This window comes from Oreochromis aureus, linkage group 11 (assembly GCF_013358895.1).
Source record: "Oreochromis aureus strain Israel breed Guangdong linkage group 11, ZZ_aureus, whole genome shotgun sequence".
NCBI classification, from domain to species: Eukaryota; Metazoa; Chordata; class Actinopteri; order Cichliformes; family Cichlidae; genus Oreochromis; species Oreochromis aureus.
In genome coordinates, this window is record NC_052952.1 from 28,842,459 (window position 1) to 28,862,529 (window position 20,071).

General features: G+C 39.1%; 1 protein-coding gene across 1 annotated transcript in view; it reads left to right on the plus strand.

Moving 5' to 3' along the window:
- The window catches only part of si:dkey-22o22.2 (neural-cadherin), a 151,298-nt gene that overhangs the window by 87,499 nt on the left and 43,728 nt on the right, over window positions 1–20,071 (plus strand). The window contains exons 13-16 of the mRNA XM_039619932.1: window positions 10,219–10,468; window positions 11,576–11,703; window positions 11,788–11,974; window positions 12,129–12,272. Of these exons, the coding sequence (XP_039475866.1) occupies window positions 10,219–10,468; window positions 11,576–11,703; window positions 11,788–11,974; window positions 12,129–12,272 (709 nt within the window). The remainder of the gene's footprint in view (window positions 1–10,218; window positions 10,469–11,575; window positions 11,704–11,787; window positions 11,975–12,128; window positions 12,273–20,071) is intronic.

Consider the following 20,071-nt stretch of genomic DNA (forward strand, 5'->3'; position numbering starts at 1 on the left):
TATTGTCAGCAACAATACTTGGGTATGCTTTGGTGTTTAAATGATGCAATGTGTGCAAAGAAAATTCTCCCCACAACATTACAACACCACCAGCCTGAACCGCTGATACAAGGCAGGATGGACTCATCCTTTCATGTTGTTTATGCCAAATTCTGACCCTACCATCCAGATGTCACAGCAGAATTCGAGACTCATCAGAAGAGGAGGGTTTTTTTCCAATCTTATATTGTCCAATGTTGGTGAGTCAGTGCAAATTGTATCCCCAGTTTCCTGTTTTTAGATGGCAGGAGTGGACCCCAGTGTGGTCTTCTGCTCCTATAGCCTACCGTTGTATCAAGTGTTACTATTTGAGTTATTGTTGACTTCTTACCAAAGCAGTCTGGCCAGTCTCCTCTGACTTCTGTGTGTGGGAAAATCCTAGTGGATCAGCAGTTTCTGAAATAATCAGACCATCCAGTCTGGCGTTCAAAGTCACTTAAATCACCTTTCTTGTATGGGCAGAAATCTGTGCCATCAGAAACTGAATTTGAATAAGTTAAATTTGAATTTGAATTACTCGGATTGAATCTGAATTGTAACTTGAATGAAAGCTTTTGAAAACTGAATTTGAATTAGTCTAATTTGAAATTGAATTTATGGTTTGAAACTGCATTTTATCCTTTAAAAATTCAGCTCTCGAATAATTTCAGATTCACTTCTCACCATTCAGTTTCAGTTCTACAATTCAGTTTTTTGGGACTTACATCCGGTTCCGGTTCAAGCGCAGATTAATAGAACTACAGACTGATAGCGTTACTGACGGAATCTACAGCGTCTTGAGCTGAATTAAGACTTCAGAAGTCATTCGTCATGTCGAATGACCAGCGGATAAACTCTCAGGTTGGTAATAAATGTATTACATGTATAAGAACAAGCGTCATGTTAACAAATGATAGCCGTACAACCTTTATGCTTATTGTAGCTGCTAGCTAAAAACGCTAATTTAGCCTAGTTTGCCCTGGATTCAGCTTTGACAAACAAATATGATCGTCTGTTTCTAGTAGAATTCCAAAGTTGTCATCTTGTACCCTCTCAGAGCCCTGTATGCTTGCAGAGACCCCTACAGTAAGGAAACATGCAAAACGCTGTCCAAACCTTTGTATTTTAGCTTTATTTATGTCTTACACAGCATCCCAACTCTTTAGCGAACTTAATAACTTTAGCTAAAGTGAATAGTTAGTCTTATTCATTAGTGCAGCGTTACTGGATCACCTCTGTTTGAAGTGATATAATATGATATACAACTATCACTGTGTTTAACTATCATAATAATTCTTAGGGTACTGAGTGCATGCTTAATTAGATTTTTTTTTTTAAAACATACTGCTCCATTGCTATGTTTGACAGGCTGAAGTTGTCGGGTCACCTCCTAAATCGACCATCTTTTACAGGTGTTTTGTGCCAGAAATGGAGTGTCCACTGAAGACTGAAGATACTGAATCTCTACGCCGTGCCATTGATCCCTCCTGTGCCTTCATCTAGACAAGAGACATTAACTTAACCACTCTCACATGCTCTGTACCTACATCACCTTCCCTGACAGTCGTAGCTTGGCTCATCTGAGGGTGAAATTATAAGAATGTGTTATTTTGCAAAGTGCTCTCTAGGGTTCCTAAATAAAATATGGCATTGAGGTCATTTCTTTTGAATTAATCCTTCTTCTGAAATATAAGAACCTCTCCTGGTTTAAATGGCACTTTCTGTTCCTTACTTCCTGTTCCACTCCCAACCCCAAATAGATGCTGACAAGCTGACACAGTAACATGGAAGAGGGAAAGAAGCTGGAAAGGACTACTACAAATAAACCCAATGCCTAACAATGAAAAATGTAAAATAAGAACAATAATAATAATAATAAAGATAAAAGATGAAGTAACAAGTTTTTGTTTTTTGTTTATTCCAAATGATCATCCAGATGTCTGTGACATGTGATGACAAACACCATAATGGAAGGCCTTAGTCATCACATGCTTAAACTCATATATTTTTGCATATGCTGAACAGGCAGTCAGACATGCTGTAACTGTGGGGTGAAAACTGCATGAACACCATACGGCAGGGGTCTCAAACTCCAGTCCTCGAGGGCGCATGGAAAAGTTGCATGACACCGGCCTTCGAGGACTGGAGTTTGAGACCCCTGTCATATTCCATATGACAGGTGTGGTTGAACTTCATGAAGACTCTGAAGTTTCTCTTCTCTTCTGGCAGGACAGGAATGTCGCCTTGTCCTGTGAACCACCGTAAGGATGTACTTAGAGTAGAACTGGACTGTCACCGGCCTCAGGCTCTTCACCTTTTCAAAGACAAAGCAGTCATTTAGATAAAATATTAGATATTGTTTACCTGTAAATGCACAAAGAGAATTTAGAAATGTAATTATTGTCAAGAGTGAACAAGCACTGATAGTGTAATTTACATCTGTGGCCAAACGTTTAGAGAATGAGAAGTGTTGTTTATTTACAAAGTTTGCTGTTTCAGTGATAGTTGTATATCATATTATATCACTTCAAACAGAGGTGATCCAGTAACGCTGCACTAATGAATAAGACTAACTATTCACTTTAGCTAAAGTTATTAAGTTCGCTAAAGAGTTGGGATGCTGTGTAAGACATAAATAAAGCTAAAATACAAAGGTTTGGACAGCGTTTTGCATGTTTCCTTACTGTAGGGGTCTCTGCAAGCATACAGGGCTCTGACAGGGTACAAGATGACAACTTTGGAATTCTACTAGAAACAGACGATCATATTTGTTTGTCAAAGCTGAATCCAGGGCAAACTAGGCTAAATTAGCGTTTTAGCTAGCAGCTACAATAAGCATAAAGGTTGTACGGCTATCATTTGTTAACATGACGCTTGTTCTTATACATGTAATACATTTATTACCAACCTGAGAGTTTATCCGCTGGTCATTCGACATGACGAATGACTTCTGAAGTCTTAATTCAGCTCAAGACGCTGTAGATTCCGTCAGTAACACTATCAGTCTGTAGTTCTATTAATCTGCGCTTGAACCGGAACCGGATGTAAGTCCCAAAAAACTGAATTTTGGAACTGAAATTGAATTGTAGAACTGAAACTGAATGGTGAGAAGTGAATCTGAAATTATTCGAGAGCTGAATTTTTAAAGGATAAAATGCAGTTTCAAACCATAAATTCAATTTCAAATTAGACTAATTCAAATTCAGTTTTCAAAAGCTTTCATTCAAGTTACAATTCAGATTCAATCCGAGTAATTCAAATTCAAATTTAACTTATTCAAATTCAGTTTCTGATGGCACAGATTTCTGCCCATATTCTTCCTCACTCTCATGCTTGGTTTGAGCTTCTACGGGTCATCGTGAGCATGTCTGCTGCCAGTTTGGCTGATTAGATATGTTCATTAATGAGCATTTGAACAGGTGTACATAACAAAGTGGCTTGTGAATGTATGACTGAAAAGGTGCTGATCTGGGAACTGAAGCGCACGTTTCTTTTCATCAGTATCAGTAGCCCTAAGAGCTCGGAAGTGACATGGGCGAGAGAAGGGAATGACTCGTAAAAAGGGAGGAATATTTAAACTCGGTCACCCTCCTGCAGCAGTAAAAGAGTTCTATTTCATTTACATCCTGCTTCACGTCTGTGCACAGCACCCTGAGGAGGCTAGAGATACTCTTTCTTCTTCTTCATCCCTCTCTCCTCACTTTCCAGCTCATCCATCCCTCTCTCTCTGTGTCAGCACGTTTAGCCGAGCACTTCTAAACATTTTCTGCCGAGCAAACAACAAACCCGCCCCGAGTCTGTCTCACCTGACTCACTGCAATCTCACACACACACACACATGCACTAGTGCACACACAGTTTGCTTGTATACCCCTGGTGATTTTTTTTTCCTCTTTTGATCCCTCCATCCTAATTTGCTTCCTATTCCTAAGCTGATGGTTTAGAAGGTAGAGGAGTTTTTACCCTCCAGCTGCTCGATTTCATGGAGGTTAGTCAGTTTTCAAATAGTTGGAGGGTAAGTGCGTGTAATCCTGTGTGTGTTTGCGTGTTGTTGTGCTTCTTTTCGACACCGTGTTTTCGCTGAAAAGACGGTGATGGTGATTGGAGGTTCCCACCCACAGCTCCATCTGTCAGAGATGATTGAGCAGAGCAAGAAAATTACACCTGCTGTCGGAGCGTCACAATGGACTCCTATCACCTCAGAAAAACAGACGTTTAATTACTGTCTTTAACCTGACAGAGGCTGTATGATGCAGTGAGAAGAAGTGAGGAGGGGGAGCTAAATTAGGGAAAGGAAAGCTTTATGGTACTGAAAGAAGGATAAAACAAAATGCTGTGTGGATTTTGGTCTTTTTATGTTGACAGTAGGAGAAATATAAAATAACACAAGCTTTCTCTTTTAATCAGATCATACCAGTTGCATCTGAAAGAATACACTTTACACGAATGTGTTCCTTGTTGAATGTGTCTTGTTTTGTTCAAATTAACTGTGGAAGTGAGGTTTTTCTCCCTTCATCAATGTTTCATCTCCTTCATTTTTCATTCCTCTAGAAAAGGCTGAGTCTTTCCACTACGCTCTCCCTGTCAAAAAGTATTACCTGAAAGCTGAGCCCAGATGCACAACTGTTGGACAAAATACTGGCAAAGGAAAAACAAAAAACTGTGATCAACTGAAAATCATCTGTCTGCGTGTTGAAACCATGTATACATAATGTTTTATGAGCAATAAATTCAGTGGACAAATATGTTAAGTTACCCAAACCTGGCTACATTTACAAAACAATCGAAGGCTGAAATGTCTCCTCCCCCTCTTCCTCCTCCCTCACCTTGTCTCCCCTGCGGTGTTAATTGCACTGAGGAGGAACTGTTGTTTTAAATTTAGCAGCCTTAATAAGGTCTGTTAATCACATTGTTAACGAGGCAGAGGGAGGGAGACGCTGCAGAGGTGGAAGCTGCTCTGCGTGCGCGCGTGTATTAAATCTCCATATCAATAAGCTGAAGTCATCTCCTGCTTATGTGTGTGAGAGTCGCACGTTATAATAGGCCTCCTCATCAGCTGACTTCCTCTTGTTTTCTTCCTCATCCTGTTGATGTTTTTAGTGTTTGCTCTTACACAAACACTTTCTCTCATGGCCACAAATGACTTCAAATATTCTATTAGATTTACCTTAAAATATATCTTCTGGCTGTCCAGTGATGCTTGAAAATCATTTGGAAAGTATAAAAAGCAGTTCATTTCAACCATCTGATAAAAGAGAATATGTCTGATGTATTGCAGTATCACACAAAACTGAGGAATTTCTGAACTGCGTGCATTGCAGCTTTTTGAATAGCGTGCAATAGGGATGGACAGTTGTCTGCCTCTTCATATCACCATATTTTCATTATGAAGGACTGCAGATAGACAATCCAGTCGCCACCGGGCATATGGGCCAGAGAACCTTCTCTGTAATCACTCATGTTAAATGTCAGCATAGGCAATACTACAGTGTGGTATTTTGGTTCATTTTATTAGAAAAATATGCAAAAGAGAACAACTACATTTTGAATTCAACTACATTTTGAATTCAGCTCCAGAAAAAACAGGGAATATGATAACAGAGAGCACAGTGGGGGGTGGTGGTTTGGAAGACACACCGTCCGTTTCTTTCTTTCTGTTGATTTGTATCAGTTTAATAAGGCTACCCACGTGATGGGCAGATAAACGAGATAATAAGACATGAAACACACGAGGCAGAAACACTAATTATGTTATTTGCCAGATAAATAAGCAAAGGAGCCATTAAAAGTGTAATTACCACATGTAAGCATCAAAAAATGGAGCAGATCCCTACAAACACCACGCACACACACACATACACCAACCCTGATGACCCCACCTTACCCTTTTCAGCTGACTGCTAACTGTTAGCATTTGAAGCTGACAGGGCAATCTGTATTCCAGCTGCTGAATCACTCTCAGCACCAGCCGCACCAGCTGAGAGCGATCTGCTGCGATATCTCCACGGGCATTAATCTGTGTGGGAGAGGAAGGCAGACACTGATCAGCTTAACTTCAGCACGCTGCACTGATGTCTAATGAGATGATTTCTCATTAGTCCTGATTCCATACACTCTGCTGCTTCGGCCTGCTGTGAGGCTGAGCCACGCTCCACTAACATGCCCTCGCGCAACTCTTCACCTGAAACCGGATGCCTTCATCTCGGGCTGTTTGTGAGATTTTGAATTAACATCCTGTTTAAATTTTTAAGAGACTACCAATGGAAAATCCAAACAAGAAAGTCTGAGTCCCGACCGTCCTTTTATAACTGCTGCAGGAAAGCAAAATGGGGTAAAAGTCAATTTTATACTCACCAGTTAACAATCAATATAATAAGGAGAGATCGTTTGGAAGTAAAGATGAAATTAATTGGAGAAACAGCGTGTAACATAAAATTCTTTTTGGTTAATAGATTCTGATGAAAATCCACGTCTTAGAGCAGATGATATGAAAAGTAGGAAATAGAGATGGGAACCCCCGGAGTTCAGACAGTTGTAGTGGAACACAGTTAGCAAATGACTTGAAGTGGCTTCGGTTGAGATGTTCTGCAATCTGGATAAGATGGAGATGAAGTGGAGGAAGGCTGCATGATAGATGGTCTAAAAGGTAGCAGAGAAGTAGCACAGTGGCAGTAATATTTGCAGAACAGGGATGCATGCAAATATATAAGGATGCAAGAATTAAAAGTGAGAATGAAGTGTTTTTCTCTGTGTGTGAGTGTGTGTAGTCATCCCAGCATACTGAGTGGTTGGTAAACGCATTAGATTGAGACTGTTCGAGCTGCTGTGGTCACTGGGTCTGAGGGCTGAAAGGGTTTCAGTGTTTGAAGTGGCAGACAGCATTTCTCACTCAGGGGAAACATGTTACCTCTTGTGGAAGTGACGACAAGGGCGACGGTTGTTCAGAGGTGATTTTTTTTCCTTACACTGGAGCTGAGATAGGTTCTCCCCTGCTTTCAGTCTTTGCTCGAATCCAGGCTAACCACCATGTCCTGAACTAAAGGGGTTAAATGATTTTGCACTGACTGTACTTTATATTTATAGTGGCCATTTTACGGAACCATTTATAGATGTGGCGGTCAGGCTGACAGATGCACCGTTACACTGAATTAAGAAAAGATTTATTTGTAAGTGGTCGTCAGCAACCTTTTCCCTCCCACTCATCTGCCTGCAGGATCTTAGCAGGCATAGACAGCCCTTGCTTTCTCCTTGATTTTTCAGTCATGTCGTTGTAAGAAGATTTTAAAAAATCATGCATGCTCCCTCCAGTAAAAGCATATTTCATCATCATTAATTATTAATACCAGAAAAAACTGCTGATTAAACAGGTCACATTGCATTTTTTACAAGTACTGTCCAACAGTTCAAAAATCCTGCTTTAATGATACAAGAATGCTTCCAGATTAACTGCTCTTACTCATACAATGACCCTCTTCACAGCTGGCTACCGAGACCACCTGACATATTTTATTTGCAGCTGAGTGGACACAGGAATCAAAATAAATGAGCCCCCTTACACTTTAGTGAAGAAAAACTGTGGTGGCAAAAATCAGAGTGAGTCAATTAACTGGAAAAGCATGCGCACGTGTGTGTGTGTCTAACAATCCAGGTCATAGCTTACTGTAAAATGAGGTGGCATCACTCAGCCATGGAAAATACAGTCCCTCCTTGGCAAGGTTGGGAGTGTGTGGTCAGGAAGGACAATAGCACACAACATATTTCCATCACTTCAAAGGACATTATATTGACTTTTTGTGCATTTCCTTCTAACTTAACCTAACTATGACCTTAACCTAAACCTGAACTCATTCTGAACATAAGCAAGAGGTTTATAGTAATAAGGTTTATAGTAATAAGGTTTAATGATTTAATTTCTGTGCCTGAAAAGGAGCAATATCTCCACAATGTGACTGTGTAAACAGATTTATGACTCCACTTCCCTGGGGACATAAATACACACACATACACACTTTCTCACTCTAAGGTCAGCTTAGTCTACTGCCAGGAGCATAACACAAGTCTTAAAAGCTCTGCTGCTGGTAGAAGAACAGCTCAGGACAACACACCCTGATCCAGACACATATTTTATTTTTTAAAAAAACACAAAAAGGAAAATCATCAACAAAGCAGAAACCGAATCCTTTTTGGGTATTTTGGAAAGTTTTCACCATGAGTGCTTTATATCCATAGAAGGACTGAGTTGCACCTCTGGCCGTTAAAACGTCGCATTCTTTGAAATGTAGTTGTGTATTTTAGGGTGTCATTTTTCTGGTGAGTGTTATAGTTTAAAGATCTGGAAGCCGTTGGAGCTGTTATAAAGATGTACGACCTCGTTGTCGACATGAGCAGCTGTGTGATAACATGATGTCATCATGAACCAGTACAGACTCTTCTTTGGCTTCTGCCTTTGACGGATTATAACGCAATGTGGGAGTAACTGCTTCAGAAATGGAGATAAGTCTGTCTCTATAAACTTGAAGCCCAAAAGGAGTAAACAGAGGTTTGAGAAGATGAGTTTTCAGTGTCTGTATATGGGATATCTTTTATTCTGTCGGCACTGCATGTAATCTGTCTGAGTGATGATCTCTGTTCCTATTCTAGTCAGAAACGACCAACTCCGCTTGCTTTTGAAAAGATGCACTTGTAAAAAGAACTCCAAATACCAGGCTACATATAACAACACTGAATTTTACAAAAACAGTGATGCCAGTTAATATTAAAGGTTGTTTAAAAATACACACATTTTTAAAACTTTTAAAACTCTTCAAACTGGATTTTAAGACCCAAAGGCATGACATCAGATCTGAGCAAACCTACATTCGTCTTCTGCAATCTCTTATCTTGCAGCATTTCTTTTATATATCTTTTATAGATCTTGCATTTATACATTTTCTCCCATATGCCGCCTTCTAGTACTTGTATCAGAAGTTGCATTCTTCACAATTTTAACTTGAACACTTATTTGTGAACACAAACTGTGGTTTGTGTACTCAAATCATGACAGCTTGGTTCTAAACTTCTCCATAAAGCTCAGACATAAAGGTCTAACAACTTCCACAGTATTTTGTCCTCTATATACTTCTGTATGTTCAGGCATATCATACATTCCCCAAGTCTCATGGATGTCACTCATCCAAGCTCAAAATGCAGACTTTGACACTCTTTAAAGAGGACCTTTATCTCTCACTCTCCATTCTGCTGTAACCACTTACAGGACACCTTGTGCATATTTCTGAATGACCAGTTCAATCTAACAGAACAGCATGAACTTTCCAACCAAAGATGTATTTTTTATATTAGTTACAATTGTCAAAGGAGTTTTGAATGAGATTTTCTAGCTACCTGAGATGGAAGTTATTTGTTATTTGTTTTGGTGGTGCTCATTTAAAATAAATAATAGCATAAATATATTTACTAGTAATTAATAAATGATACACAGTTCAACACGGAAGCAGGGACTTGCCACATAATTCCCTCTCTGATAATCAAAGCAAGCTGGATACTTTGCTTTAGAATTGATGAGCACTCTATAACTCATTAATGTATCTGGAATATTTGAGCGGCAGTCACTTTTGAAATCCATCACATGATCCTCAAACGATGTCCCCAAGGCTCCTGGAGTCTCCGACTTTGTACTTTTACACTGAAACACCCTTGACACCGATCATTACTGAGGATCAACGCAGGTAAATAAAAATAAGAAACCAAGATATTTAATGTGGAAAAGATGGGAAACATAGAAAAGCAAGTTACTAGTTTGACGAGTTTGATGCTGTCAACTATTTTTCAAGGGTCTTTCTCATGTGAGAAATATGTTTGTACCATGAGAGAATTTCAAATCTGAATTTCAGTCTCTCCCTCACTACAAAGGTAAGTTCTGTATAATCCACCATGTCTGTGAAGTCTCAATGGCCAGCTCACGCTTGCTGTCCCTTGGTGTGCATGACATCAGTATATTTCACAGTGTCATTTCCTGTCAAGTTTTTCTTCTGCTTTTCAAATCACTCTGCCCCTTTCTCAGGGGAAAAGGGACACACACAAAGTGATGAGGAAAAACCGTGACATTAGGAAGCTCAGGCGCACACAGTCATAATCTGTGAGCAGACGCTGGTTCTTTTGGATACAAAAACATATCTTTTGTTCTTTTCCCTCTGTCAACAGACCATCAAGGCGACGTCTCCCCTCGGTGACCCCAGGGTGACCTACAACCTGGAGGAGGGTCAGGTACCGGAGACCAACATGCCAGTGCGGTTCTACATGAAGCCAAACCGGGCCGACGGCTCGGCATCCATCCTGGTAGCCGAGAACCTCGACTATGAGACAACGCGTTTCTTCACGCTCAGAGTGCGCGTGCAGAATGTCGCTGCTGTGCCGCTCGCCTCCTTTACCACGGTCTATGTTAATGTGACGGGTGAGTTTGTATGATTACGGGTCAAACTTTTTCAACTGGTAGTCAAAAATGTGGATTCAGTCCCACAGGTTTGTACAGGTAACCAATCAACTTACAGCTCTTTCATTAAAAGTATAAGTACAAGGGCCCTGTTGGCTATATGCACTCAGCGTGAGTGAGTAAGTGTCAAAGATGAGATATTGACTTATTTGCATATTGATAGATATGTTTATAATTCTAAATATGCTATTTTGATGAACAGAGCAACGTATTTAGTGGTTTAAAAGTTGCCATTAGAAGGACTTTAAAGTGAGTAGCAGATTTAGTTCCATATGAAAGTCAACATTCAGCTCTGACCATCAAATGTAAAGAAGCCGTTGGTGAGCAACAGAAACTCGGGTGTAATGAGTGACAAGCTTGGGGAAATGACGAGAAGAGAAAGAGTAATGAAGTGCGGTTCATATCCAGGGTCGTTTCTGGCAAAAAAAGAAGAAAACAGAAGCGACCAGCCGGTGGTGTCAGCTCCGTGCCGTCTCCCTTTAACAGTGACTCACTTCCCAAACAGCATCTGTAGGCGGGTGGAGAGAAGGAAAGAGGAGAAAACACTTCCTGACTTTGATTGGCTTTGAACAAACCCACATCGGACGCTGTAATTGGCTTAGCGGAGCTTGAAAGTGAGCTGACAAGCTGCTTTGTGGACTCTTCAGGGTGTTTGGAGGATAATTCCTCACTAATAACTCAGTTTTCATTAGTGAGGGTAGACACAGTCCAGCTTCACTTTCTGATGGACTTTTTTTTTTTTTTAATTTGCCTTTTTGTCTCTTTCTGCTTTATTTCACTGTAATTCATCTTTACTTTTTAATCTCCTCTACTGGTGTTCTAAAAATCCAATCTTATTTCTGTCTCTTTGCTTGTTCTTTCTTTCTGTCTTTGTTTATTTCCTGCTCACTTTTCCATTCCTTCTAGCCTTTTCTTTCACTGTCTGTTTTTAATCCACTTTAATCAGCTTTCATGGACATGACAGACTGTATGTGTTCTTTTGCCAGATCCTTCAACAACAAAAAATATGAATGTGGGAAAATAAAGGATGTTTTTTTCTACTGTTTCTTTTTGTTTTTTTCCCCTCAGACGTGAACGACAACGTTCCTTTCTTTCTGTCGTCCACCTATGAGGCCACGGTTCCCGAAGGAGCGCAGATGGGCACGTCTGTGGCTCAGGTGTCAGCCACTGATCTGGACTCTGGTCTGCACGGGATGGTGAGAAACGTCTGAACTGGTCGTTAATGATATTCTGCTTCCTATTCTTTTTCTGCTTCAGCTGCATCTCTCTGTGCTCTTCAGATCCACTATGTGATCCTGAAGGATGAAAGTGGGGACTCTCAGTTCTTCAGCATCGACTCCCACAGTGGGATCATCTTCACTCGAGCCTCTTTTGACCGTGAGCAGAAAGCTTCGTATCTAATAGAGGTGCAGTCACAGGACGGCTCGGAGTCGGCCAGACAAGGCCAGCAGGGCCAGCCTAACACAGGTAACGCACAATCAGAGAGAAGGCGTGCAGTCCAATTAATATAAAACAGATCATTTTGCAGATGTTTTAAAACTAAAGTCTAGAGAATCTTGCATGTGTTTGGATATGTTGAAATTATATTCCTGAGTAAAGCCTCCGTCCCACTTTGACTCAGACACAGCCTATGTCAGGATCTTCGTCACCGATGTGAACGACAACGCCCCGGCATTTGCCCAGCCGGTGTATGAGGTGAGCGTGGAGGAAGACAAGGAGGTCGGCTTCGTCCTCATCACCGTCACGGCCAACGACGAGGATGAAGGTGAGTTAGAATCTGGCAGTTTTTCTGTCTCCCTGGGATACACCTGTTGTAGTTGCTGTCAGTGGTGGCAGTGAAGTCAGTTCTTTGTGATTTCATGTGAACTTCAGTCAAACTGATCAAAGTCTCCGACTGAGTGTGCAGTTAGTCATAAAAGCAAGTGTTGAGCAAGAAATTAGGTGCGTGAACTGAATGATCTGTTGCCTCCCCTCTCTGTCTCTCACTTAGTTCAGCTGTGTTTGCTTTTTTATACTTTTTTATAATCTTTCTGCGCTTTTCGACAATTTGCTTCTGTTTGGAAGATTTGCGTCCCCTTTTCTCTCCTTTCTACTTTTCTTGTCTCAATCCACTCTTTAATTTTCTGCTCGCTTCTTTTTTGAATTTGTCTCTTCTCTTGATTTTTCTTCAGATAAACTTTCCTGTGTATAAGATTATAATTTTTTTCTTCCACTGCAGTAGCTGGTGGTCATGTCTTATTGTAAAATCTTACATTAGAGAGTCTGGATCAGCTTTACAAAAGCACACCTATGTTTTATAGCTGAAAAACCACATCATTTTTACTGCTGTTTACTGAGACTATGGGCAATAAGTTTGAAGAGGTTTTGTTTGTCTGTTTTTGTGTGTGTGTAAATTCAAAATCAGGCTGCCCGGGTATAAACTAATATGTTACTTGCTTTAGTGAAACTGTTCAGTTTGTTGTTGTGAGACCTCACATGAAAACTTGATCAGTGTTAAAGTGTTACGACACAGGATTTATATGGTGGCTGATATTATCCATTATCTATTCAGACGTGCAAATCACTCAGTCGGCTGTTGTTGTTGATGTAATACAAAGTGGGACATGCTTAACCAATGTGGTTCACATAGACAAAGTGAATGAAAATGAAAGCTCTGAGAGTAAACGGTTGTGCAGACAATCCGGCTTTAGATGTGTGGCAGAATACGGATACTCAGCATTACAGCAAATGATCTTTGATGGCACTCTCAGTTTCTGATCTTTCTGGTCAATAGTGGAAGTTCACAGACTGTATATTAAAGATGGATGTAGGAAAATGATGGCAACAAAAGTTCCTTAAATCTGTATTATTTTTGATAGCCAATAATGGCTGACTCCTCTGGTTGCAGGCTTGATCGTACTGAGAGACCCAGAGAAATGTTGAAAGTACAATTTGTAGTAAACTTTCATGTAAATGCTTCTTTAAAAAATATCTAAATAAAATCACGAGAACCAGTGTGGCGCCCATCTGTTTATAACTGTTAACTAATTATTTATAGTTACTTGTGTAAAGTAAATGTACTGTGTTTAATGCAGCAAACAGAGGTAGCAGTCTTAGTTATGTTCTATTTTCCATTGTGTACTAATTATAAAACCATTCAAATGTATTCAGACTTCACAATAAAACTAAATACAAAGCCAAAGTCTATACCACATGAAAACATGTGTACTTTTAAACTCTACACTTCCCATAGGTGTCTAGACGACTAACATGAACAGAAATGTTTTTTATTGAGCTGAATTCAAATTCCACTTTATTCAAAGAGCTCTTTCAAGGCCCTTGTACTGTAAGGTGAAAACCATATCGCATTAAAAGATGAACCCCCAACGATGAGATGAGATCCTGTGAGTGAGCATTTAGTGACAGTGTAGATGAAGAACTCAGTTCATATATTCTGGATTTAACAGGGAAGTAGATAAAAAGAAAAGCTAGTTAAAATAAACTAATATGGGAGAAATATCTCTCTTTCTATTTCCTGTTAGTACTCTCACTGCAGTGTTTTGGATCAGCTGAGGGCTTTTCATGAAACTTTTAGAGGATCCAGATAATGAGGAATTACAGTTGAGTATTTCAGCCTCAACATAATAAATCCATGAACTAGTTTTTCAGCATTACTCTCAGACTGGATGTTTTGTTTAGTTTTGACAATGCTGTGAAGATGAAAGAAGGCACTCCTGTATATTTGTTTTATGTGCACATTGAAGAACATATCCTCCTCATAGAGCATGTTCTCAGCTCTAAGCCTCCTCCTGGAAGCCACAGTAATGCCATGCAGAGTAAGTATTTGTTTAGACATAGTAAATTACATATCGTGCCTATAGTTTTACTGATTTGTGTCATCTGGCTTCACAAATAATTACAACTGGTTATTATCTGCATGGCATTTGAAATGTATGCATTGTTTTCTAAAGATATTACCTGAGAGAACCATGTGTAAATGAAAAGGTATTGGTCCGAACTCAGAACCCTGTGGAACTCCATGACTAACTTTTATGCATGACAAAGAATCCTCATTTGTAAAAACTAATTGACTTGATTATGTTTCAAATCAGTGCATTTCCTTTAATCTAAGTGGCATGCATGGTACGTTTTGGTTAACAGTACTCAGTCTCACACCGATAAGAATTTAGCTTCATTAAACTGATAATGTTAGATAAGTAAACATTGCTTCTCAAGCTGAGCCTCCCACATTTTGGAAGCACCAGAATGTTAAATTACCTTAATCTACGTGACATTATTTTGAATTATAGCATTATTGGTTTAACCTACTTATCTAACATCACAGTGCCTCCATTCATATTTGATATACAGGTTATGTGGAAAGTATTCTTGCTTTTTTTGTTGTTTGCTTTGTTTTGTTTTTTGGAGGGTAATTGAGGTAGTTGTGTCTGTGCTAACAGAAGTACATTTAAGTAGTTTTAAAAACTGATTTTAAAATTTTCATGCTCTTCAATTTTCTTAATTTATTAGTCCCCGTTCTCCTCACTGTTGTCACTCGTCTCCACTCTCCTTATTTTCTCTCCTCTGTTTTATCTCCTTCTCTCTTCTTCTCTTGCTGTCACAGCTCGTTAGCGAGTGCCGCTGCTCCCTTGAGGTCGGCGGTTTTGATGTTTGTCTCTTTGTTTGTGTTTGTCCCTCATTCCTCTTCCTCCTCCGCTCTAAACCAATAAGCACCAGGAGGCAAAAAAAAGGAAAAATATCAGAAAACAACAAAAAAACAAGCGTCTCTCTCTCTTCTACTCTCTCTCTTAATGACAGCTGTTGGCGTCAGCTCAACGCCTCTGAGGTTTTCTATACTCAGAGCATGAGTGAAGGAAAGAAGAGTGATGTCTTATTATTTATTTTTCTTTTTTTAATCTTTAACCTTTATTTTTTTTTCTTGTTGACTGCAATATAATTTCATACAGTGTGACACAGTCTGCCTCCTATTCATCTTCTATATTCACCCTGATTCCCTGAGGAGCTTCCCAAACTTCCAGTCACTCGTCTTCCACTGTCTCCTTTCTTAATACTTTTTCCCATAGTTTGATCAGACTTCCGAGTTGAGCCATTTACTGAATTTTTTAAAAATAGAAATAAGGAACACCTCGGCACTCGACCAAACTTACTGTAGGCATCGCTAACAAGCTATAGCGCTTAAAAGAATATCTGGATGAATTTCAGTCCAAGTCGTTCCTGCACTTTTGCGTGTTGGCTGGTAGCAGCAGAGTAAATGTGTAATTGAGAGTTTATAAATATCATGTTGCATGACTCATAAAGCCAGAATGACAGCAGAAATACCATCAGTCGTGTCATATTTGCAGAATGCACATCCCTTTTTTAAAGTTGTGATTCTCATTTTTTTAAGTTTGTCTGTTATTTCTATAACTACTAATTGCTGTACCCAGAAAATATTGAGATCTTCAGCAAAAACACTCAGTGGTCTGACAGGTAGGCAGGTTAGTCAGACTTATCTGGAAGAGAATACAAAGTCATAATCTATCAGCTCTTTTCTAACTACAGTTGTAATTGAAGTTATTGAAAACAGAAATCATACATTTAAATAAGCCATTAAAGCAGTCTGTTAGTAAAGGTACTTACATTTAATTTTTTTTTAATCATATAGTCTTCTGAGTCAAAATTAAATTCGCCTTTTCATGTGGAACATTTGATTGACACATGCCAACTGTTCATACTGTAAATGAAATCATTTAAGGATGTTATTATCTATAAAGTTACTAGGTTACATCCTGCAAAACATGAAGAAGAATAAAAGTAACATTGTAAATGCAAACAGAAATCTCCACAAGCTGAAAAAGTTACACTGTGATGGGACTTTAGAGACTATTTCTTACTGCAAAGTTAAAAAAAAATATTTATACTAAAATATTTAGTATAAATATAAGCACACTGGTAACCTGTCCAGGAAGTACCCCACCTCTCACTCTTTGGCAGCTGAGATCAACTCCAGGGCCCACTTGACCCTAATTTTGATTAATATAAGAAAACAAATAAATTGAAAACAGACGTTTCAGTTCATTTTCTGGCCCTTGACTTGTTGATTAATTTACTCTTCATTTTTATTTGAGCGCCTTCATAAACCCTGTAAATTTTCTTTCTCTGGGAGCACTCCATATTTTGAGGCTTGTGTCTGAAAATCTGCTTTGCTTACTAATTTTTATCAAAACTAGTTCAGTCAGTCAGTTAAAATAGCTGTTTTGTTTATTTTTCTCTTTTTTTATTGCTTTGTCTCTTTTATGTGCCCTTATTCCTGGAAATGTCTAGATTTAGTATTTTTTTCCCCCTCAGACTGATCCCGTGAGGTTCTGAAAGACGCTGAACACGGGATTAAGAGATGCTAAGATTGCAAACTGCTGTACAAATCTTTAACCTTTTTTTCTTGCTGACGCTTTATCCCCACTTTTTTGTCTCGCCAGAGACTCCCCGTAGTAATTAACAAACACTCCTCGGCCCTATACCACTTGGGGGTCCAAAGACTCAGATAAAGAAAACCAGCCGTGTTGGCTTAAATATCCCTTAAACCTTCCTATTAGGCATCTTGGTGAGGGTGAGATTAACTAAAACCCGAGATCTGATCCATGCTGAATCAGCTCTGTGAGCGTAAAAGAGGGAGATCAGGGTGAAATGTTTGTAAATATTTATCATATATCCATAATAATTGCATCTTTCTACTACTTTACATGGAACCACTACTCTAATAACTCGGTTGTCAAGTTCTAGTCATATTTGGTGGTGATATAACTAAACCTTAATTAGATTGTTTTCAGTGTTTCCTCTGTTGTTGCTCTTTTGCGATTTGCTTTTTATAGATTATAGCTCAATATGTTGAAAAGTAACAATTGCAGTTCAGTGGTTGCACTGAATTGCGATGGTTACATTTCTGTAATTACAGTTATTAGAAGACGTGGGCATTTGTTCCACTGTTTCCTAAAACAAGAGAAATACCTTGTGTCACTTAGTTTCTCTTACTGCTTTGTCTCTATTGTGAGAGTAGCAGGATCCACCACTTTGGTAGACAAACATTAGCACTGCCATCTGCCCTGCTAATGTTATCTTTAGGAGTGCTATGTTGTGATATTTTTAATCTGCTTCATTTTTTATTTTGTTGAACATTTTTGTAGTTAAATTATCATTTATGTTCACAGAATAACAATAAAAAACTCAAAGCAATCATAATTGTAAAATAAAAAAATGAAATCTGTGAATAACTGTTTCCATCTTTTTTTTCTTTTTTTCTTAGTCCAATTTTGCAATTTTTTACTTGCTGCCCAAAAGCTTTCTAGTTTCAGGTCTGTTCAAGTTATCAGTCAGTCGTCCTTTGAAAAATGGCAGTTGGCAAAGCGACAAATCTGTCGTTCATTTGTCATCGAACTGTTGATTTATTTTTCCTGGAAAATAATATGCTGGTGAATAGTGCGCACGGACTTCTAGCGCATACTGATTTACAGTGCTCGCTGTTGTCCATTATGTAATGCATAACAGTTGCTTAATCTGTCCTGTGTGTTATTGCACAAACACTGGCTTGCACGAGCTGATTCACATTCTTTTACTGTGAACATGTTTCCAAAATGGCAAATCAGTCATTTTCGTTGTCATCTTATTGCAAGCTATGCAAATTTTAGGCTCATTTACCTCTGATGCATTTTGGTGTTTTTTCAGTCAGATTCATTCCCATATTATATGGAGATCAGACACATTGTTTATATGCATGTGTAGAGCATGTGTGTACATGTTAGGCAGATTAAAAAGTGTGCGTGTGTGTCTAATGGTAACTGAAGGTGGAAAAAATCAAACTCCTGAAAGCTCCAATCTCAAGTTTGATTAGCTGTAAACAGAACTGAAGGTTTTATCCTCTAAAATGCAGCAAAGCAGCCGTCACCTTGGCTGCAGCTGTGTGTGTGTGTGTGTGTGTGTGTTTGTGTGTGTGTGTGTTGTACATTATGACCACAGTTTGTTGTTGAAGCTGACAGGTGTTGAAGCACCGGTGACCTTCATTCCAGACATAAACTGTAGGTCACACAAACACAATTACCAGGGACTAAGCACACATACACACACACACACACCAACGCTTTCCTTTGCTGAACAGTTCCTGCATTTGTTTCGGTTTGATTTGGCGTTTGTTGGAATATAACCTAAGGTAGAGTTGAGGTGACGGGGGAAGGGTGGGTTTAGATTACCTCTCTTTACCCCCCTCCTCTCCAACCTAAAGCAGATTAGGCGCAGCAGCTTTTGTCACCCGTCGTGTTTTCTGGGTAAATTTGGTCCTACTAGTGTAAAAAAATTGCCGAACTAAGATCATCTTGTAATGAGATCACGGGGCTTTTTTAAAATTCTGCTGAGTCTGGCGTTTCAGTCCTGCGTCGCCCCTGGGTTTAGTACACATTCACAAATACCTACTACTGCAGTGAAGTTGAGCTAATGAGGTATGTGTGAATGTGAGTGATTGGTCATGTAATTTTACATTGTACTGAATGAAGGTGACGTTGTTGTGATGATTATGATCGTTAGGGTTGGATGGATCTGGGACACAAAGGTTCCTGATTTGCAGTCCAAAGTCAAGCCATCAGAGTGTGTAACAATTCTACTAAATGAAGCTTAGCCTGTTTGCTAAGTTGAGTTTGTTGCTGCATTCAGATACCACACTTCATACATCACTTCATGCTTTAATCATAGCAGTGTTTAAGCCCTCAGCGTGCTGCTTATTCTTCTCTCCTTGCTGCCTTTAATGTAGTCTCTGAGTCCCCTGAGGTGGTAAGTTTGTATCACCCTTCCACAACAGGAAACCATATTGGCTTCCTGACCTTAGCTCAGCAGGGAGAGGGGGGACAATGAGGTCAAAGCCCAGAAAAACAAAAATTAATGTTGAACGTGTTTGTCATACTTATACATACAATTGTAAGATACCTTTCTGTATTACACCTTCCATCTGGTCTCTAGCAAAATATTCATCATCTGCTGGTAGCAGTGCACATACCTATTGCTCTAGGTTTTCCTACTAACAAACAAAACCATAGCCTCAAACTAATAAACATGAAACAGTGTGTTTTAAAGATGTGTCCTGTAGGAGAGCCCCAGAAATCAGATTTTTTTTTTCCCCCTTTATACTTGCAAATTGTTTGCAGGCCTTGATTATCCTTCAGACACACTATTAAGATGCTCCACGATGATTTGCATGCAATAAGAAAATGCTAAAATCCCATGCTTTTACCCTTTCCTGTGCTTCATCTTTAGGGACCACTGTACACAGTTTATAAGTAAACAGTGTTTAGTGCTGTATCACAGTTCCTCATCACCTGGTCAATGTTATGTTTACATTTTATGAAATTAAAACTATTCCAATATTTATTACTTGTGAAAACATTGAGTGTTATTTTTATAGTTTTGTATCAGTTAAATTATCACTTACACTCACTTGTCATGTATGCCCTATGTATGTATGCCGTATGTATTTGACTGCACATTATTGATAATATCTAATGACCCAATCACTTGGAAGAAATTCAGTGCATCTAGACATGTAGA